General features: G+C 32.5%; 2 protein-coding genes across 8 annotated transcripts in view; both read right to left on the minus strand.

Moving 5' to 3' along the window:
- The window catches only part of LOC106460787 (neurocalcin homolog), a 53,720-nt gene that overhangs the window by 17,040 nt on the left and 12,896 nt on the right, over positions 1-23,784 (minus strand). The gene's annotated exons all lie outside the window — the stretch shown is intronic.
- LOC106460786 (neuronal calcium sensor 2-like) overlaps positions 1-23,784 on the minus strand; it is a 59,299-nt gene that overhangs the window by 5,897 nt on the left and 29,618 nt on the right. For 4 of the 7 annotated variants that reach the window (XM_022387571.1, XM_022387570.1, XM_022387569.1 and 1 more), the window contains exon 3: positions 2,272-2,398. In XM_022387571.1, coding sequence (XP_022243279.1) covers positions 2,272-2,385 — 114 coding nt within the window. In that variant the 5' untranslated portion in view covers positions 2,386-2,398. Of the gene's footprint in view, positions 1-2,271; positions 2,399-8,244; positions 8,410-15,926; positions 16,139-16,658; positions 16,765-23,784 lie in introns of those variants that run through there. The other 3 variants (XM_022387574.1, XM_013920526.2, XM_022387573.1) reach the window with 3 other exon arrangements.

Genomic DNA, 23,784 nt, shown 5'->3' on the forward strand with positions numbered 1-23,784 from the left:
GTTACACAAGTTTTAACAGTAAAAAAGTTTTTAGTATTTAATTCAACACACATTGTTGAACTAAGTACTAAAAACCTTCTTTACTGTTAAAACTTGTGTAACTTGAGAATAATTGTACCAGTGATTGAGACATTATACCTATTTTAAAAATGTTCTTCCTTACTGTAAAAGCTGTAACTTTTTACAAAATTATTTCATATTGTATAATACAGAAACCCTCTTCCAACAGTTTTTTTTAAAGACATTTACTTGATGATTTACACTATGAAAGCTGGTCACACTGATTTGTAATTTTCTTAGCTGAGCTTATAATTTACTCAGTACTGAGCCAGGGTATTTAAAACTCAGGAACTCAAGAACCCCTTACTGTCAGTAAAAAAAATAAAAATAAAAAAAATCAATTTTTGCTAAAATTACATTGATGAATACAATTTCATAATTCAAAGAGAAGCTGTTCTTATGATATCTGTAGCATGTATTCTTAAAGTCTGACATGCTTTTACTGCCATGTTCTACCATCATTGAGGTGACTATCAATACAAGGAACTGGTGTTAGTCTTTTCTAATAAATATTAAAAACACGGTAATACCAAAAAACATCTATAATATGGTGATACAAGCTAACTAATCCTCCTGAGTCTTGTAGCTGATTGTACAGTGAGAATAACAACCACCCCTTACTTCTAGAAAACTTTAAAATTCTTGACTCCGGAACAACAGATTACGAACTCTTTATTAAAGAAAGCCTCTCCATTTTCAATGATTACCCAACACTAAATAATAACATCAACTCCACCCTGTTGTCATTAATGTGACCAATTCCAGATTCTCAGTGTTTTTATTTGATTTGTATTATTATTTTAAAGATACATTGTTTATAATTATATTTAAGCCTTTCTCTATAATAGTTTCTCTCAACAATGTTATTTATTAAACATGTCCATTGTATTTTTGCCATTTAAATCTATTCTTTCTAAACTTCCTATTCAATAAGAAAACTCATTCAATGTTAATGTTGTTTTTTGTAGTTCGAATATTATGAACTAACTTTTTCTTTGAGATTTTAATGCTAATGATGGAATTTAGGGAAATTCCAAATGTCCATAAAGATGTTTTTTGGTATTACCGTATTTTAAAAATTTATTATAAAAGTTTGTTTTCCATCTGATGAATTAGATGGTCTTTTGTACGAGCAAGTTTTGCTAAATTCTTGTGCTGTTAAACACCTCCACATACTAAGATATAAAACAAAAACCAGAATTACCATCTGTTCATATTTATGGTTTCATATATTGGGTTCATCTTTAGGTTGAGCTTATGATGAGGCCTAGCTGGGTAAATGCAACTTTTCTTATTTCAATGGTTAAACCAAAGATAAGTCTTTTTGAACATAAACAGAAGTTTGTAATTAGTCACACAAACCTGACAAATACTGTAGTCTGCAGATCTTATGTTAGTTCTATTAAAATGATTTTGGAACCTTGCCATGTCATTACAGTCCATGTTGCCAGTGAATCCTGACAATAGCCTGCACTGCAGTTTCTACTGCAGAAAGGCTAAGTCATTAAGCTCCCAAGTCCAAAGAAAACCACTCCTCTCTACATGCTTTCCATAATCCATGTAGTGTATGAGAATGATGGTTTCCTAGCACTCAGCTGAAGAGTCCAATTGCAAAAGAAAACCATAGGTGTTACAGCCAGCAACTTGACCAGTATTTTTTTTATTCATATAGAATAGCATGAATACCCATTTTATTCTTCAGTTACTTGAGGTATGTGATGGTTGAAAAGGTGTAACTGGAAACCCTATCTTGAGGAGCCCTTGGCCAATTGTCCTCATTTTCAGATGGAGATCCTTCTTGGTCATATTGTTTCCTGTTGCCTGAGACATGTGAACAGTTTTTGCCACTGACCCTTTTTGTTTATGAATTCCCACCTTTAACAAGATACCACATTTTGCTTACCATGGCTGGTGTATGACTTGTTGCAAGTCCCTTTCTGGATGATCCTGGTGTTCCAAGTTGACCCTACTCCTTCATTTCCCAATGTGATTAAATACAAATGATATTCTCTTCCTTAAAATTCTAAATCCCCTTATATTAATTGTGGTTGTCACACGACTTCCTGATTTGCATATTCAAAGTCATTTTAATTTAAAGTTGACCTTTGTAAGATTATGTTTTTATGATTAAAAAGTTAAAATAACAGGCAAAACCTGCGAGATATAAAAATAATACTGGCAGTTTGATCTACCAGAACTAGTAAGCTTTACCTTAAACCCATTGTACATTTCCTTGATTGTCTTTTCATTATACTGGGTGTTTTTTTTAAGGAACTCTAGGTCTTCATCAGTTATTTCAGTATTCTTACTTGTTGAGCAACCCATGATTTTGTCTTATCTGTTTAAAGAAAATACTATTTAGTACATAATAATGCAATACACTTACATTCCTTTTGTACACATGACAAAGCCAAATGTGGCTATTCCTATATACTATATAAATCTAGATATATTTAGTTCTTTGTTCAAATAATATATTTTTTTAAATACAGACCTACAGTAGTATCACAAACAAATGTCTAGAAATATTTTTAGCACACACTGTTACATGCATGATTGGGCATACACATGTATCTGCTGAACAAAACCTTTTTTTCCCTCCACACAGTAAATCTTTCAGTCCATTATTCTAAAATAAATTATCATTATACTAGACCCAAAAAACAGATGACATGAGAAAAAATTAGAACATCACAGGAAATGAGTGAGATGCCTAAAACATTAATCTAAAATCAAGTAATAAAGTGAGATGCTACAATGTATGTATAGACTGAAGAACCAGTTTAAAATGTAGTATAACATTACAAATATAAATAACAGGGGAAGCCTAAAACAGCTAATATCCCTTAAAAAGTAATATACTACACATGTGGGAGCAAACTGAAGCACAATGTAAATACAAGTAATTATCTAAAGATTCAAATGGAATTATATTAATTACTTACCACCATGTAAATGCACATTAAGGTTTCTCTATTTTTATTTCATTACCAAATACTTACACTTTTCACAAAGGACAACTACACCAATCAGTAACTTCCACCTATATTTAGGTAAGCAGTAGTTTCTGTCCTCTATATGTCAGATAGGAGCCATCTGTTATATATATATATATATATTCATAAGAGGGGAGGAAGAGTGGGATGTACATGTGCTTACCTAAAGCTAAGCACTTAAATGAATCCAATTTATATTAGACAGTTAATAATTCAGATTTCAAACACTGATATAATCCTCAATTAATTCACATAGTTAGAACCTCTTCACTAAGTAACGAAGGGGTATAAAAGATAGTGGTCCCAAAATAGAAGGCCTGCAGGTCACCTCAGGCTCTCAAAAATCTGATGTGTAGCTCAGAATATTATCAGATATTGCAAAAGTAAGTAAAGCTGTATTTGGGGAATGGCGTGTTCCCAACAAGCTCATGCCCAGCCCTTTGTTTTATGGTGATTGTCTGAAGTGGTCCAGATGGGAAAATCATTGGGTGCTACTAGGAAAGACTATGAAGAGAAAGCAGTGGTGGTGAGATGGTAGGCAGGGGAGAGAAACCAAAGATTACATCTATAATATGTTCAAAGTTTCTTTCCTGATAGGACCAACAAATAACCAGGAAAATCCTATCAGAATAAACATATCATCTCAAACAAAGATAATGCACACAAGTAAACAGCTAGTCAAAAGAGGAATTCTAGACACATAAACTTGTAGAACAATGCAATAGATGATAATCCTAGGGATCTGTATTCTGACTAGATTCCACTAAGACACTGGAAATGGCAGTTGTAATGTGGTTAATATAAGTTCTTCTTAGCTTTCACAAGTTCTGAGAATCACAAAAATAATCTAGTGTTTTCAGTTATTCTAGATATCCAGTAATCAATAAATGTCATTAAAACAATAACAGTAAACCCTAATTTTGATTATTTGATTATGGTTTTCAATTATTTTAACAATTGAGTAACAAATATTTTTATGATTTTTCATTATTATTCTCGATTGATTCAGGATTGTTCATAATTTATGAAAATAAACAACTAGAAATTAGGGTTTCTATTGTTACTACTTTTAATTATTCGAACTATCAAAATAATTGAAATATTGCCATTATTTTTGTTGTTAAGCACACAGCTACATAAAAGACTATCTACATTTTGCCTACTACAGGTATTGAAACTTAAGTTTCAGGGTTAGAAGTAGTTGTTTTTTTAAGTCAACTTGTGAGAATAATTGGTAATTGATCCCAATTATAAACCAATTAGCAAATTCCAATAATTGCCCAAATGTATTCACTTATACTTACATTTTTATTGATCGCTTACAAAGAAAAAAAAGTTTCAATTTATACAATAAAGATTTGAATTAAGATTTCTCACATGTTGTTACCAGTGAACACTGGATGTGTCCATGCCATTTTGGTTGGAGTATTCTTATTCTCAAGTAAAAAAACAAAGTTTTGAGAGAGGGGAGGATTACTGGGGATATTTCTAAATTATTAAATATTTCACATTTTCTAAGTTCAAGCTTTTTTTTTTTTTGGAGGGGGGTCAGCAGATACTACTGGTCACAGGAAACACCAATCAACAAATGGTTAAAAAATGAATGATACTGGCCAATTGCCAAATATCAAATTCAAGGCTTAAAATAATAGAGACATTAAACAAAATTCGGCTACATCTTAAACATAATAAAAAAGGGTCCCTTGACTATGAATAGGATGTACAGGTGAAAGAACAAACAAGAATTAAGATTCTCTGTGGAACCATTAACAAATTCAAAATGTTAGAGAAGACAAAAAAACATACATACTGTACATAGTTGCCAAAGAAAAATTACTGATGTAAAATACATAGAAACTAAAACATGAACAGCAGAAGAAAAGTAAAATTATTGTAAAATACAGCCAAAAGTAAAAATGTTAAAATTTATGAGAGAATTGAATTTTAGAATGTAGAAAAAGGATGATAGAATAGAATACTAGACTATAACATTATCATTATGGCATAATTCTACTAGTTTTTTTGCTATTATACAATTAAAAATAATTTCAGTTAATATTCTTAAGATATATAGTTCAGTTTGTTTGCAAATGTATCAGTAAATTCTCTTCCTCCAAAATGAATTCTGTAAAAATTGTTACAAAAATACAAACTAAGCAAAAAGATGTAGCAAGAATAGTGAAAAATAGGGATAATAAAATAGGGGCAGATCCTGGAATTTAAGAAGGGGGGAGGGTCTAAATGCCAATATCAAGATTGCCTCACAGATGTATTAAAAAAATCAACAAGTATTTTTCCATCATTTCTACGATAATTGGAAGTGAAACATTTATGCACAATTTGAACCCTCAGACAAAAACTAAAGACAAATATTGGAATTTTAATGAAAGGGTGGGGTCTGCCCCCCTCCTCCAAATCTGCTCATGAAAATAAAAACAATTTAGAGCTGGTCAGTTTAATCAATTAATCAATCAAAACTCTGATTATATCGACTGTTATGAAAGTAATCAACTAATCAAAATAGGGTTTCTGATTATTACTATAGTCCATTAACCCAACTATTCAAGTAATCAAACTATTGCTATCATGTTTGTTTGTTGTGAAGCACACAGCTAATAATGGGTTAATTTTGAACTACTACCTAGAACGAAGGTAAATATCTAGTAGTACCTTACACCAACCTTTTTGCTTGTAATTAGTTTGGGAAATATTGGCTAAAAATGGTTTGAGAAGCACTGTATTAATTGCTTAATTAATTAATCTATTCATTAATGGGACCATCAATCATTCAAGTAGCAAATACCACTAACTGCCTAGCTTTACCACATAGATGACAATCCAATGTAATGCATACTTTCAATGTCCTTAGACTAATGGTAATCTAACAACCACAGCCAACTCAAATGTATAAATATATAATTTTGCTGTAAATAAACTAAAACTATAGAAATTTATGATTTAAAGGTAATAGTTTTCACACATGTACTCTGGTTACTTCAGGTTAGAATAGCTTTCTTTGGATAGCAAAACCAAAACTTATATTTGATCAAGGATCCTGAGGAAGTTTGACTGGAGAAGTGAAATGTCTTGGTATAGAATTTCTTTTCATTTTCCTAAGCTTCAAAACAAAAAAGTATTTACAGCTTTTTCATGTCATTCACAAACATGCACACAGTACAAAAGTAGTATCATTCCAAATTTGATCTTAATACAGAGAGTATCCCTGTACCATTTCACAGTAAACTATTTGTATATGTACCGTGTAACCATGACTACATAAGCATGCAAGTCACAGAAAATCAATCAAAAAACCATCAACTCTGATGGTAATACCACTCTAGACTTTACGAGACACAACAGTCAAAAAAACACCACCATTAATGAGAGGTTATAGCCATACAGGAATTATGAACTATTATTACCTCAAAATACTCTGTGGTATTTATTCTACATATTACACTACAGTTTATATATATATTTTTTATAATTACCATCTATCTTCTTTTTGTTTTTGTAACTTAGCTTTTCTTTAACAATTTTTCAAATACACAAATAACTTACATATAGCATAAAAGTATATGATATTTAGGATTTGCACAAGACTTGATCAACAAAGTTTCATAATTTTTCAAGGACTTTCCTTGGATTAAAATTATCTATTTTACAAGTTTCAAAATCATATCAGTCTTACAGCCTACTAAATATTAAATGGGAATATTACAGTAATAGTTTTTTAATTTATTTTAAAAATACTACAACTAATGAGTCAATTTTTTTTTTGTAAAATACACTATACAATATAAAAGTATGCAAACACATAACCACTGTCACCAACATTCAACTAAAATGAGATCTGAATTGCACAAATATACACACACACACACACATTAAAAAATAGTTTTACACCACTTGAGTAAATTAAAATCTATACCACATATTGCCATTTATTGAAGGTATTGTTAACAAGAGTTAATTAAGTAGTCACATATGCTAACAGCAAGAGTGGAAACAGCACATTGTATAAGATGTACTAAGAATTAATGTAGTGGTTTCTAGTTAACTAAAATGGCTAAAACCAAAAACTGATGAAACATTAACATAAAGCAATAGGAACCATCAATCTTGTTCAGGCTCAAAGCAATTAACTATACAAGTTCAAAACCTCCACACAAAGCCAGTATCAGTAAGAAAAATAATGTTGGTTTCCCTCACCCAATCAGTTAAATTCCCAATTTTTCCATCTACTGACTACCTAAAGATTCAAAACTTCAGACACATACTAAGTCTTTTGATTTGTGAAATACACTTACAACATTCTAAAGCTTATGTTTCAGGCTATAACTATCTCAAAACAAAGTTGTTTTCACAATATTATTCATTGGAGGTATCCACTGTCCAGAAAAGTATTTGACTTAATTGGAAAAATATTTTTGTACTCAAATATTTCATTATTAGATACTCAGTCAGCTCTTGACGTGTTAGTCACAAAATCATTAGTGCAACACATGCAGTTTAGGTCATGAAGTAAATGATTATCTACATATTTATATTTTAAAAAGTAGCTACACATTGATGATCAAGAGAGAGAGAGAGGCCTTAAAATATTTAACCAAAGCAGAAATGTTCTATTTATTGATATCTTAAATTTTCTTGATAAAAATATTTTGATGAAGACATCATATATTTCCAGAACTATTCTGAGACTATGAGGTATTTTTCAAAATTTCCTGATAGAACTCTTGACTATAAATTTCAAATATGAACATCTTGTGCTTCTAATGTTCATTTATCAGTTCAGTTTCTAGTGACCACTTATGGTTCTAGACTGATCAACACCAATTTCCCAAAGCTATAGGATACAATATTTCATTGATAAAAGGATGTTTCCAAATGTTGATAAATTGCTTGAGAACAGTGAAAGCTATTTGTAGTGGGGAACACAGAAAGTATACAACCAGAATTTGCTTACTTGATACTCATGTAAGAGACCTTATAGAGTAACATGGACAGCTAGCTGCTGATAACAAGGGGCATGCTTGTTTTGTAATGTAAATAGGAGAAAATAATGGTGGAAGCTATAAATCAGAAGAACTGCTTAAAAAGGTTTAGAGAGAAAAGTAGATGTGATGGAATGAATTACTTAGCAGGGTTCATGGTATAAATAAAAGATTATCAAGAATATACTTACAGCAACAGATGGACTGGGTCGACCAGTGGGACAGTTTTCAAGAAAGGGTGAATTGTCTGCTAGAGCTCCACTTAGCAGGCTAGGAATTAGGATGATTAGGGAAGCTCAAGAATTTCATTAACAGTTTAATCTTATGTGGTGGTGAATGAAATTGGGAATAAACATACTAATAAAACAAGGGGGAGATTGGAAAAAGATTTAGAGTTAAATAACAGTTTTAAAGTTTAACATTTAAAGTTAAATACAGCTTAGTTACTGTTATTCTAATGATAGGAGATTTAGGAATAAAAATTAATGAGTTCAGAGTACAGGTTCAATTGAAGACTATGATATAATACTTAAATGGCAAGTAGACACACCAGACTAGATTTGAAAGACACGGATAATAGATATTAGTTTGAAATTATGAATTACAAGTTACTTAATAGTAATACTATTTAAAAGATGGGGGTGGAGAGACTACCTGTTGCAACTGTTAGCCAAAAAGTTGAAACTATGCAAGTATCATGGGCAGAAAGCTTAAAATTAACAATTATTATAGCCATCTGATCAGAAATAATTAACAATTATTATAGCCATCTGATCAGAAATAATTAACAATTATTATAGCCACCTAATCAGAAATAATTAACAATTATTATAGCCATCTGATCAGAAATAATTAACAATTATTATAGCCACCTAATCAGAAACAATTAAGAACTATTACAGCCACCTGGACCAGAAAAAAATTAACAATTATTACAACCATGCATCAGAAACATGATAATGAGAAACTTTACAATGAACTCAGAAGCACTAATATGGAAACTGATCAAATAATCAAGGGAGAATCTAATTTTGGACATTGATTAGGATTGTATGAAGTCAAGCAGTGAGGGAGATAAGTGTTTCAAGATAGTTTTTACCAAATGGTCAGAAAGTCAACTGGAGAGGATGCCACTTTACAATTATTGTTAACAAACAACACAGGCCTGCAAATTTAAACTTCATAAAAGTTGTTTTGGTTTTAATAAAGGATTTTCCATAATTCAGCTATGCAAATTTCAAAAATAATATTCAATTTTTTTTCCATCACGTAAGGATGTTTTACAAATCGGGAAGAACTCTTACTTAGATCAAATTATTATTTCATTTACTACAATGAACATTTTTTATTATTATGTTTGTTAACAAAAATACAAACAAACTGAAAAAAAGGGAAGAATAGTGATGTCAAATGAATATGCATCCTCATTCATCCCAATTTTTGGTGTGAAATCTACGTGTTTTAGTGTCAAACTATGTGTTGTGCTCTTTCTTTTATGTATTGCACCTGGAGCATCTCATTTCAATGACCAGCAGTAATCATTCATCATGCTGATGCTCTACCTTCGCCAATACATCCTCCCAATTTCCCTGATGTCTTGATGAAACTGTGTGAAAAGTTGTTGTTCACCAAACGTTTTGGGTTGAAAGTAATCCCTATCATAATTTCTATTGACATCAGATTCAGATGAAACTGTATCAAGAGTCTTCAGTGGAGTAGGTATAGGTACATCAGATAGCAACTTGAAGGTTCAGATAAGTAATTTCTTTTTTACTTTGAGTGTTGTAGCCTTGCATGTTATATCTTTGTAGCCTTGCATCTTTAGTCCATTGTCTCAACTCTTCAATTCAAAAACGGTGTAAGCTTTGTGCAGAGCCCATGATTTGACTTGGTCCCTAAGTTTTATTCCAAAATATACATAACATACTTTTTTTGACAGATTCTGTAATGATTTGCCTTTGTTTCTTTACAACAAATTTACCACAAATAGAATATCTTTGGGTCATTTATACAACCTTTTGTAGCAACAAATAAATAGTATTGAAAAGAAAAAAATAAGGTCAAAGTGCACACACAAACAAATACTATCCAGAAATAACATGTATTGCAGCCTGTTAACCGTTTATATATTAGTGGTGTGTTTCTCGTGGGTTTTAGAACGATTGACAAGACTCTCACATCATGATTGGTCTAGAGAAATCTATAGCCAGTGGTTGTCAACATTTTAAGCATAACAAAATGTGATTCACTTATGTAAAAGTACGTATGTTTTGTGAAAAATCTATATGTCATGGAGAAAAATGGATATCATTTTCAGATTCAGCATACAACAATTAGTGTAGAACATGGAAAAATTTCAAGACAATAAAACTATTGCATTTATTATTAGAGAAGGTTTATAAAGGGTTAAAAATTGATGTGGGACAAATTTGGGAAATTTTAAGAATAAATTTCATTTAGTTCAAGATAAAGATATTCCTAAATAGAGGAAAAAATTACAGGGAAGATGAAAACTAACTGGCTTGAAAAAAATCAGAATGCCATACATTTAAGAGTTTTAAACTGACAATAAGAATGGAAGATTTACAGAACTACAAAAAATTTATTTAAAAAATATGGTGTCAAGTAAATAATGCTTCAGGAATAGATAATGTTTCCTCAGGGTTTTAAAGGAGGTCAAACATCAGGGAATTGGAGAATAGCCTATGCTACTCTTTTTTTAAAGGGAGTTATAAGAATTGCCCTGGAGATGATAAGCTGATCAGTCTTACATCTGTAGTGAGAAATATTCTAGTTTAATAAAAGAAGCTTTTGAGAATCATTTAGAGAAATATGATGAAAAAAAAAAAAGTCAAGATAGATTCACTAAAGGCAAATCTTGCTTCAGTAAGTTTTTTTTTGAGGATGTTACTTATTACATGTATGATGGAAGGATACACTCAGATTTTTATAAAACTTTTTCTGAGGTGCCACATGAAAGATCAGCAAAGAAAATTTGGTAAGAGTTCCATATGGCACCCCCACTCAATTTAAAAAAAAATTCATCAAAGTAATATTTATGTATTAATAAATCATTAATAGTATGATCTGATAATTTTAATACATTATTATACCACTTACTTCATTAATTAGATGTACAATCTTCTTGGGGATAAACTTTACAAATGTCTTGTATAAAGGCATCAAAAAGGCTACTTTTATCAGAATATAATGTTCCCCACATGTATTCACACAAATGCTTGTCAAAGCCATGCTCCAATTTTTCTAATACGTCCCTTAAAATAAACCCTTTTCAGAATCTTTTTTATTCAGGCAATTCTACAATTTGTGGGTAGGAGTGCCATATGGAACTCTTTCCGAAAAATTTTATTGGAAGGAGTTGGGGAAAGACTAGTTACTTCGATTGCTGGGTGAACAGATAGGAGAAATCAAAAGACTGTTATCAGTGGAATTCAGTCAAACTGAACCATTGTTACTTCCACCATCAGAAGTTGATGGAGGTTACGTTTTCACTTGTGTGTGTGTCAACAAGCTTTCTCAAAAACAGCTGAATGGATTTGAACAAAAGTTGGTATCCATTTGGACTATGACCCAACTTAGAAGAGATTACTTTTTGGAGGATCAAGGTCACAGCAAAACCACTAGAATCTGAAAAAAACCTATCTTTTAACATGGGAACTGATTTTTCACACAATTTTGGCTCTAAAACTCAGTCAAAGATGATCAAATTTTGATGAAACTTGGTGGACATGTGTAGAATATTATTCCTCATGGTCTGTGTCCCTTGATAACGATGGACGTAAAGACACATTTTCATATTTTTTTAGAGCCGAACATGATCAACACTGAGTGGAAGAGGTACAAGCTCTACTAAGTGCCCCTCTAGTTACTTAGTTACCTTAGTGATAGGATTATCTTACATGAATAGATCAAAATTTCTTCAACTTATTTTTTTCTTATAAAAAGAAAAGTAAGAAGTGATATTATTATTATTTGAGAAAACATGTTTAAGAACTAAAAAAAAAAAAAAGGCTAGAATCCAGTTAAATTTTATTTTTCTAACAGGATGATTAGCTTATGCAATGGGTTGCTATCGGCAGTAGTGCATGATGGCACCCTACAACAGTTTCACATGGGGATTGATGATCTTCTGAAAAATAAAAAGTGGATTTATATATTTACTTTTCTGAATGGTTCGTGTGCAAATAAGACATTGAAGGACCAAACTTCTTGTTTGTATGTTATGTTACAGTGACTCGTGAAAGACAGTGGCATTATCAGTTATAAGTTCTCACAAAGATTCAGTACAACTATGACTATCCAATAGTAATTAATCTTTGAAGTTGATGTCGAAATATTAAAGTTAAGATATCACATTCTAATGAAACATTTTCACATGCAAAATTTAAAAAGTTAACCATTTAAGGTTGCATAAGAGATAAGTACTAATAAAAGAAAGCTGAAAATGTGGACGTTAGTGTTAACTTTTTCATTAACAAATACACTAGATATAATTAAGTTATTCAGTTTAACTAAGAAGAAAAAGTTTATACCACAGTTACTTTGTGTACATTTTAGGTACTTTTAGAACATACATTTGTATGTATTTATTAAAATATTGGCATGCACAATGTAAACAAGTTTTTCACAATAGATTAAAAACTTTGTTATCCACCAGCTTCTCATCCTCAAAGCCCTTGTAACCAGAAATTTCAACATCTCCAAATACAAATACTCACTGTAGCTTAGTGGCACTGCTATGGCTTTGTCAGCGAACTTCAGTTGTTAGCTGGCTGTACTGTGATTAAAACTTAAAATAGAGTTTAAGGTATTTTTTACATTTATTATTGTTTAAAACTGTTATTGTTACAGATGATATAGAAATACAGTACTTTAAAACATTAACAGGTGTCAAAATTTGTCCTATAAAATATCTTTAAGGGAAATGCTTCCATAACAGGAATGTTTGCCTATCCGGCATTGTCCAGGTCCAGCAGATTCTGGATAATAAAGATTTTAGTGTATTTACACACAAAATGTCCCAAATCAAAAAATGTTTTTGAATGTTTATATATTTGTTAATAAAACTAGAGGTGATTAGATTTGTATATCTTGTATTTATAAAACTGTTGGGGATTTGGATAGTCTATGCAAAGAATTTTTAGAACTGATTACATATCCAAACTGAATCTTTAATACTACAGATAATAAGTTTAAAATCTAGAAACCTACATTGGTTTAATGGCAGGATACTTTGCCTTATGACAAAGAATCTGCTGATAGTATCAATATTTCTAGAGTTTTTATTGGATGTGTACACAAATGTTAAAGGTTAAATCTAGTGTGTTGGTTTTCTTTGTTTGATATCAGGAGTGATTATAAAAATGAGAAGATCAGGGCAACTTAACACAATCAAATAACTATTATCAATGAGTGTTTCAGATTATTAGTTTTTGTTTATTGCAACTATCTAAGTAATTGAAATATTGAAATTATGATTTCTCATTATTTATGGTTATTTCAAGGTTCTTCACCTTAATTTAATAGTGTCAACTCATAAAAATAAACAACTAATTAAAATTAGATTATTAGATTTTGCATATTGCAACTATCTAAGTAATTGAAATTATGATTTCTTATTTTTGATTAATTCAAGATTTTACCTTAATTTAATTGTGTCACAACTCTTAAAAAATAATCAACTAATCGAAATGTCTGTTTCTAATTATTACTGCTTTAGGTTACTTCATTTATACAAGTATCATATTAAAATAATTGAGTAGAATGTAACTGATTAATGAACCAAATTAATCAATTATCAAATTCTAACAATCACCAACCTCTAATGATAAATTCAGTGGCCTGGTGTTATATTGCTTGTTTTTATACATAACACAAAATAATCAGGAAAAAAAATATATGCAAGCAAATTAAACAAAAATTTACTAAACATTTTTGTAATGGAGATATCTTAATAATTTCTGTTAAATGATAAAAATGAATAACAAGTCTTAGGTAGCATACTACAAAAATTAAAATAATATAATGGTGTTTCAAAGGTTAACCATGGATAGTTAAAATAAGAAAATGTTGACTCTCCTAAATATTACAGCTTTTAGACATGGAATCAAGATAGGAATTTGTACCTTGAAGAAATCATGTTGATACTATGACTCAAACCTTAAGCTTGTTTGTTTACATTTTTTTTTGTGATTGCATTTTCACTTTAAGCTACCTATCTTGTTTCTGTATTTGTTTTGAAAATCTCTATTCCCCCTTTTTAAATGAACAATTTTTAATGACCTTTTGTTTCTTTAGTTTTTTTATGTCCATAAATCGATATAATAGCAGTACTGTACTATTTGAAACAGGTTAGTTTACTGAAATATGTAGTTGTGTATGATGCTCTCTTGGAAAACAATGACAACCTTTGGACTGGCTTCAGGCAGCTTGGATGACTATTGCTCCTTATATCATTGATAGTGGTACTGCATGTATAACCACTACGATGCATGTTGAACAACATACCACATGTTATGTGTATACTTGTAAAATATAGATAGCTATTATATTTATACTCTGTAGCTATATGAGGAGTCTTTAAACACTGGATTGGAGGCACTACTGAACTATAATGGAATGGTACATGGACTGGATTTTGGAACCGCACAAGTTTTATACGTGCATGTACATGCAATACATATTGGCTTGTATTTATATCCACATACACACACACAGATATATATATAGGAAGCCATATGAATTTTTCAAGTTGTATAGATGCACTCAATGCAAATATAGGACAATGTATAATAATATAATAGGATACGTACACAAATACGTATTTTTAATATTTCCTATAGTTACATTTCCCCTTCCTCCTCTTTGCTGGCCATAGTGAGGCCGGTCACGGTTTTGCTGCAGTTGGCGAGACTTCCTTTTAGTGTGACATTCTACACTCTCTACAAGGTCTAGAACATGTTAACTAACAATTATGAATTGATTATATTAATATACCTTTCCCCTCTACATTTCTGATAGTGTTTGGGTCGTGACACTTCTATGACCCTAAACTCTGGTGGGCCGTCGCTGTTGCATACTTTATCTGAAACTACATATTTTCTAAATAAAATATATAGCTACAAAATTTCTGCCTGATTTTTACATAGAATCACCATCATCTTCATTATCTCCTGCTTGCAATTCCTTATATTCAGCTTCAAGGATAGCTACACTATCTGCAGTATCTATAAGATTCTCAATCATGCAGTGTTGATTATAATTCAACCCTTACCGTCAACCATCACCGTGATTACTTATCCAATGCTCGAAACTGAGCTTGGTGCTATCTTTTAAATCACAACTTAAAGATTTCTTTTGTGGGAGACAGTCTAGATGTTTGTATAACATTTTATACGTTTATGTAACATGGCCAAAATTGATCATGCAGTGGTAAAAAAAACAAAAAACTGCAATACTATCAGCAGTGTTGTGTCTGAAAGGACAGGAACCCTATATATAAATAAATGATACGTGACATCAATACAGTTGCAAAAAGTTAATAATTACTATAGTACTGTCATGCCCACAATATAAAAATTAAATTGCATCCATGGCCTGCATACAGCTATAAACATATGCATGTAGTAGATTATAAGGATCCATATAAAACACAGACTACATTAACTGATCAAGATGATTGGGTGTCAACGGTTACACAGCTGCTTTTATTTACTAGGTAGTCAAATAAAACTAAAAAATACCCTAAACAGTGTACAACGATGCATTTAGTAATATTGCCTAGTACTAGCGCCAAACATCTTTTGTAACCCAAAACTTCAAGGAATTCCTTATAATCAATTATATAACAAACCTGAAAAAACGTCCTTGAAACGAAAGAATACTTATTACTTGGACATGACGAAGCAACGTCAGTTAAACAGAACGTCTGTGTTGTATACGCCCAGAATTATTAAAATTGGTGTATTTTACTCATTGACTTTCCGATTTAAAACTCTGTATTACAGGATTCATAACTTTCACTGGCCTTCCTTTATTTTATTTTTAAGAGCACATCAGAGTAGGGTCAATTATTATATCTTGTCTTGGTCGGTTTTCCGTTGTGTTGTGTGCGACCTTGGAGGATCAAGTGATAATTTAGACCCTTTTATCCATTCTTTACTGTTTCTATATTTATTGTGAAATGCTATAATTATTTTCACGAGATCAGGGTATCGAAATTTAATTACTTATTCTGATCCTATCTTCCCACTTCAGGGTCATCCAACTTCAACAGTTAAAGATAGCAAATTAATTGAGCTCATATTTGCTTTCCTTTGTTGACACACGCGACAACCATTTGTCTAACAACTGGTTCTGATATCTGTTAATGCTATTATTAAAATAGTTTAGCTTCACTTTGTCTGTGAGTATGAGAAAGGTTTTTGTTAGCATAAAAAACAACTGTATATTAAAAAAGCTTTTTTTCTTAAACTAATGTGTTTTTAGATTACTTTGCAAGTAATTTCTACATAATTTCAGTTACATATAAGATTACAACCGACTATAACCAGTATAACTGCACTAAAGATCCAGTCAATCTTACCTGGCCTTATATGTTTCAATGGTGCACCGTTATATAGGTAAATTATGATGATTTCTGTCGCTACTTGCAGTGTACCGCCAACGCCCGTGATTCGCTTATCAGATACTAGTACCCTGACACCTAGCGTCCAAAAAAGGAATTAGGTGCTTGTTCACATAGAAAAGAGTGAGGCTTTCAGATTTGTTATTGATACACTTGTTCCACCAATGCTTGACGACGTAAACAACGCCAGAAAAATGTCTATAGGTTTTATTCTATACACTGTATACGTTAAATTGCAGTACGTATGAATGTTAAGTTGAAAAGGAAAATTCTTATGAAATCTCAAAGGAGAAAACGACAAAACAAAATCCTGTCAATGTGACATATGACCTACAAAAATAATAGTCTGTCATTTTATAATTTGGTGTTGTTACACGTTATTCAAAACGATGAACTCAGTTAGTTTTTGCATTAAGTAGTTTTGTAATTCGAATATTACTGTTATGAGCGTACCTCTGATATACAAAACACGTTTCAGTTCTTTAAATGCCAAGAATTCTTTAAAGAACTTGCGGATTTTTTAAAAGAATAACATCAATACGTACAATAAGTTAGGTAAAACATTAGCCAAATGTAAATAAGCAAATTATGCCATATTACAATAAACCGTGTTAATAATCTCTGCATATTTGTACTGTTTGTAGACGCCTTGGACAGACCACAACTGAAGATATAAGTAAATCAAGCACACCCCTCTACTATGCAGGATGCAATGGCCAGAGCTCTTGAATTCGAATCCTACATTAAGTCCAGTGCAGAAGTACCAAGGTTGGTAGAGTCATCAGGATTCTAGGCCAGAAAAGGACAGCTATCAGAGAAGTTTGAGGGACTTTGCTGGTACTGTAACAAACCTGGGCACCAGAGAACTCAATGCCGACAACTTCAACACAGGGAAGATGCCATGGCAAGAAAGGCTGCTACCCAGAAATGTTGTTGGAACTGTGGAGAGCAAGGATATACGAGGAACCAGTGTAAGAAGAATACTATCAATAAGTCAGCTTCGGGAAATCAGTAGTGGTTGTGAAAGTCCCAACAGCTAAGTGCAGAATGGAAAGCACACACAGTCTACGTCACAGGAAAGCTGAATGACCAAAGTGCAACTTTGTCATAGATTCTGCATCTCAGCAAGCCCTTGTGAGTATCAAGATGCTAGATCACAAAGGAGTAAAAGAAGCCATACAGAAGCTATGTGGTGTGACAGGACATTATGCAAGGTTGTGGGGACCAGTGTGGGTAACTATTGAGCTCATGGGCATAAAGGACAGACACAAAGTATACTTAGCTGACATTGAAGACCATTGCATATTAGGGTTGCACTACTTACTATCGAGGAAGTGTGTAGTTAACTTCGATAAAATGATGTTTGGGAACAACAAAGCCCAAATTCCAGTAAGTGTTGCTGCATCTGTTGATTTGCATGTCACAGAATTTAAGTCAACTACAATACCCCTTATGTTAGAGAAGATAATTTGGGGTAGAATAAAAGAACACCCCCCAAGGAAGCCCGATGCTTGAGGAAGCAGTGGAAGACCCATTCAGACCAGCAGACATGAAGACTGGAAGGCCACTTGTGGTAGATCATCAAGTAGTACCCATAACAGTGGCTAATTTCTCTAAATGTCAGCAGAAACTTAAGGAAGGGGCATTGTTGGGTGTGTGCCAGGAGGTAGAGCTAGTCAATGTTAAGGCAAGAAATACTACCATAAAGAAAGATCATCCTCTACCACAACATTTAACTGAACTCTATACGAAAAGCATTTGTCATCATCACAGGCTCTTCAGGTTAGGGAATTTTTGGCGAATTATGCAGACGTCTTTTCAAAAGAAGATTATCACCTCGGCTGCACAGACCTTGTGGAGCACAGAATAAATATAGGAAATCACTGTCCAATAAAGATCTCTCTGAGGAGAATAGCTCCGGCAAGCGACAAGAGATAGAGAAGGTCATGGATGGCCTAATTAAGGAAGAGATAGTCCCTGGTCAGCTCCGGTCATGTTAGTCCAGAAGAGGGATGGGACCCAACGTTGCTGTGTGGACTTCAGGGCTCTTAACAGTATAACTGAAAAGGACTCATACCTGCTGCCAAGAATTGATGATACTCTTGATGCTCGAAGTGGAGCCAGGTGGTTTTCAACTCTGGACTTAAAGTCGGGTTTCCATCAAGTGAAAATGGCTGAAGCAGATAAACCTTAGACTGCATTTAGTTATGGCCAAGGTCTCTGGCAATACTGTTTGATGCAATTCGGGCTTAGCAATGCTCCAGCAACATTTGATAGGCTGATGGAAAGAGTACTGGAAGGTCTACAATGGAGGATAGCCCTAGTGTACCTGGGCAATGTCATTGTGTTTAAAGAAGGTGTTTGGGTGCCTCACGAACTCTCGGATGATCATCATTCCAACGTGTGAACGTTGCTTTGTCCCTTCTGGCGCGTAATGCGCGTGAGACATTTTTGGACAGAAAAATGGATTCTCTAGGCGTATATTAAACGCCAAAAACAATGGCTCAGTCCTAGACAAAAACTACTTCCGACCCCAAAACCTGGACCCCATCCACAGAAAGTGGTGCTTTGCATTTGGTGGGACATCAAAGTAGTATTTCATTTCAAACTCTTCAATCCACAGCGAACTGTCGATGCAGAGATCTATAGTCAGCAACAGGAACGTCTAAATCAAGCCCTTCATCAGAAACGCCCTTCACTCGTCAATGGGAAATGTATTTTTCTTCACCACGATAATGCACGTCCACATGTGGCACGTTTGACGCAAACCAAGATTATGGAGTTGGGTTGGGAGGTTCTCCCCCACCCACCATATTCTCCAAATATGACACCATCAGATTACCATCTTTTTCCTTCACTACAACACCATCATAATGGGAAAACGTATGCAAATGTGGAAGGTGTTAAAAAGGGCATCGACATATTTTTGCTTCAAAGCCAAGTGACTTCTTTAATCAGGGCATTAACAACCTGATTGTAAGATGGAAAAGTATCATCGATAAGAATGGAGACTATTTCATTTAATTAATGTTTTGTTTTGTTATATAAGTTGTTCAGGTTTTTTTCATCTAAAAAAAGCGACATTAATTTCTTGACGACCTAATAGATGATTATTATTTATTTTTGAGTCTGATAGTAAGTTACAATGAGTCTGAAATATTGAGTTGTTATTCAATTATGTTTGTTAGTCAGTGAGTTAGTTAGTTCGGTTTTGAAAAATTAATATTGTGTTTTTAGAGAAATAACAATAGATCTACTGTATGTTTTGTAAAGTACTAGTAATTAGCGAGAAAGTAAAATTGTTACATTAGCGTCTACGACGAGTTTAGGTCTACCCTATCATTAGTGAACATAATTAAGCTATCTTGTAGAACTTGTAATCGAAGAAATAAAATGATTTCATCAATATAAAGGAAGTGCATTATTTAAAGAAACTAGTCCAGGAATCAATGAATTCCTTAATGAGAAGCCCAGTTACATGTGTTGATTTACAATGTTTCTACAACTGCCGTTATTAACCTAATCTGATAATGAAAGCTGGGATATTTTCTCCAGAGGTAAAGTAAGAATATGGACTGATGTGAATAAAAAGTGGTCATAAAGCTGCAGCAAGAGGAAAGTTGGAAGTCACTTTCACTGTGAGAAGCTTCTCTGCATAATGTGTTGATAATTTACTTTTAATAACACTGCATACTGATGATACTTGCTCCAGATATTTCCACAGCCTATTACTAGAAAATCTCTATGCAATACAAGATAATTACATCATTAGAATTAGAACTTCCAATGACATCAATGATTCAGGCACAAGATAATGAACATAACAGACCTAAGATGCAACAGAGCAGAATCTAGACAGAGAGATGATCCAAAACCGAAGTTAATTCGCAATGATTGTCTTTGGACATACATTGGCAAGCTAACTGCCAACTAGTTTGCTTCAAAGAAAACTTCATGAGAAACCTACCGCTGGCCCACCGTTGAACATTTATAGGATGAGGAAAAATTATATGTCATTTAATGTTTAAAACATAAACATTTATATCTCCGTAACTTTATACATGATTCACAATTCTGCTGAACTCGCTCTCTTATGTCAACAGATCAGTTCTACTACTCCAATCTATTCAACTCTTCTTCTATCTCATCAAACGTTTTTACTGCCCTATCAAATTTGACATTCTTACCATCACATTTTGTTTTTCGTACCTTTTGGCCATAATTGCCAGATTGAGCTTTTCCTTTTACTTTATAAAACTTGTTTTCCTAGTTAATTGAATCCATTTTATTACTTCATAAAACTCGTTTTATGTTTATCAAGGTTACTCTTCCTACTTGTCGCACTTATTTTTTTACTTCAACAAAATTTGATTTCTTTGCAAGTCTAGTTTTCTTCTTAATTTCCTCATCAAACATGCTTTCCTGTCAGATTGATTCTCTTCTTCTCTCACCTCATTAAATTTGCTCTCTCACATATTCTGGTCTGCACCCCTAGCCAATTTCATCTTCTTGTGATATCTCTATGATCAAACTTATTCTCCTGTGAGCCGAAGGTTGCTCCCTTACGCTACTGAACTTATAAAAAGAAATGCCGGTACCCGATGATGCCTTTACTGGCGAAACCATGGTCGTGGATAAATGAGGTTTTTGTGAAACGTATAATTGTCTTTGTTTTTTCTTCAATTCTGTAAATGCATTGTTTTTATTTTATAAAATCATGATAATAACGCGTTATTCAGAAGTTTACTATTTCACAAAAATCTAAGGTTGGGTCTTTTTTTATTACTAATTTCTATGCTAAGGCGTTTCTCCTCTTTAATTTTGTTAATCTCGTTTTATTCAATCAACAATTATCTTATCGCTGTTTAGCCACATGTCAGAAAAAGAACGAATGATAATTATTTTTCACGGCAACACAGAACGAAACATGTGTCAAGAAAGCACGCATCAACTCTGTCTCATCCATCACTTGTTGAAACAGCCTGATGCTACGTCTTCTAAGTCCTATCTTCCGTCCTCGGGTGAGAAGGACGTTTTGAGTTTATCACTGCCTCTTTCATTTCTCATGTTAAGGACGAAAACAATGTTATCTTCGAATTGAATTTGACGCGAAATCCTAGTGTGAATGTATCAGCGATCCGTCAAATGCACGTTTGCTTTCTCGCTATGTCTGGACAGAATTCACCAGGCTGAAACTAGTTAGACGTGGAAGAAGTTGAGATATCAGTTAGTGTCAAGGCCCCACACGAACATCACGCGAATCGCTACCGGGTTTTCTGATTGATACCTTGACTTACATCAGCATTTCACACAAAACGCTTTACTGACAGCTGTACACGATTTGCCATTTTGTACCTTTCAATCAATCCCTAACTAAAGTATGTTTGGTTCCTAAGATACCACTAAAGAGATCTGGAATACTAGAAGATGGTAACTGAAACTGAAAATTTTATTTTATTTTTAAAACATTTCATTCATATTGTTATTGAGTTTTTAAATACTTTTATATTTATATTTTAGTTCCATGTTTAGATAGATAGATAGTTAACAGTTACTAATTGCTTTTATGTTTAATTTTAATAATTACTTATAACTGTTTTATACTTTCACTGGATTTCTGATTCTGTTTGCTTTGCAATTCGCTTGAAAACGAAAGAAACCAAGTTTAATATAGCAGCAGTATCAATACTTTGTTGTAGTAAGCAAAAAAAAAAAAAAAACTTTGTTATATGCAGTACGCATATAAAGTTTTAACAGACGAGATGCAAATTAGATTGTTAGCTTTTAAGTTATATACATAGAATAATCAAATGGGAAAAATTCAAAATGCTAAAAGGCGTTTTTCCCTCACGTGACTATATTTTGTGTTTAAAATTTATCTTGAAAATAATATAAACCTTCTCTTAGGTAGCTTAGTAGTAAGTCAGAAGGCTTATAACGCTGAAAAATGGGTTCCGATACCTGTAGTGGATAGAGCACAAATAACCTATTGTGTATCTTTGTGCTTAACAACAAACAAACAAAACAATATGAAATCAATATATCAGTAGGTGTTTAAAGCTAAAATTAGCACAAACTTAATTTTAGATTGCTTCCTGTTTTCTTAGCGTAGAGCACAATGGGCTATCTGTGCTCTGCCCATAAATACGAAAAGTGACATTATCAATGAAGAAAAAAAACGAGATCAAGCTTTCAGAAAAAATACATTAAAGTATGAGGAATATGCATTTATCTAAACAAATGTACATATTGGTTTCAAAACTTTGTATCTAAAAGTTTGGTTCTTACAACACTAAAATCAAGGGTTCACGTACTCACGGTGTACAGATCGTAGATAATTAGTTATGTACATATGCGCTAAAATATAACAACCTATAATACACGCTAAAAAAGTGCCTAACATCAATATACATATTCCATAATACTTTGAGGATCAAACCCTACAAAATAACTATTCAAAAACTTACTTTATACTCTTTGGAGAACGCTATGGAAAACACAAACTCTAATTGAAAACCTCAAAAGGAAAACGTTTCCCTAATTTATTTCAGATTTTCATGTATAGGTACAAAGGAAGGTTATAAATATCAATAATTTTCCTTTACCAAAGAAGCCACAAACGTGTGAAAGTTCATTATACGTTGTTGTTTTGTTTTATATGAAAATTAGTCAAGGAGCTTCCATTATTGTTAAATCCCCCCAGTGACGCAGCGGTATGTCTGCGGACTTACAACGCTAGAAAGCGGGTTTCGATACCCGTAGTGGGCAGAGCACAGATAGCCCATTGTGTAACTTTGTGCATAAATTTAAAGAATCAACCAATCAATTATTGTTTAAAGCAATATAAGTGCATAATTGTTTAAAATTGATAATTGATTACAGTTATTAACTAGTTATGTTAAAGTTAATTAATTGAGTTACATAACTGATTATATTTATTAACTAGGTAATGTTAAAGTTAATTAATTGAGTTGCATAATTGATTATGTTTATAAACTAAGTAATGTTAAAGTTAAGTAATTGAATTGCATAATAGATTATGTTTGTTGTCTGGCTACTTGTAATTTTCTAAGTTTTCTGACTT

The sequence above is a fragment of the Limulus polyphemus genome, unplaced genomic scaffold (genome assembly GCF_000517525.1).
Source record: "Limulus polyphemus unplaced genomic scaffold, Limulus_polyphemus-2.1.2 Scaffold836, whole genome shotgun sequence".
NCBI lineage: Eukaryota > Metazoa > Arthropoda > Merostomata > Xiphosura > Limulidae > Limulus > Limulus polyphemus.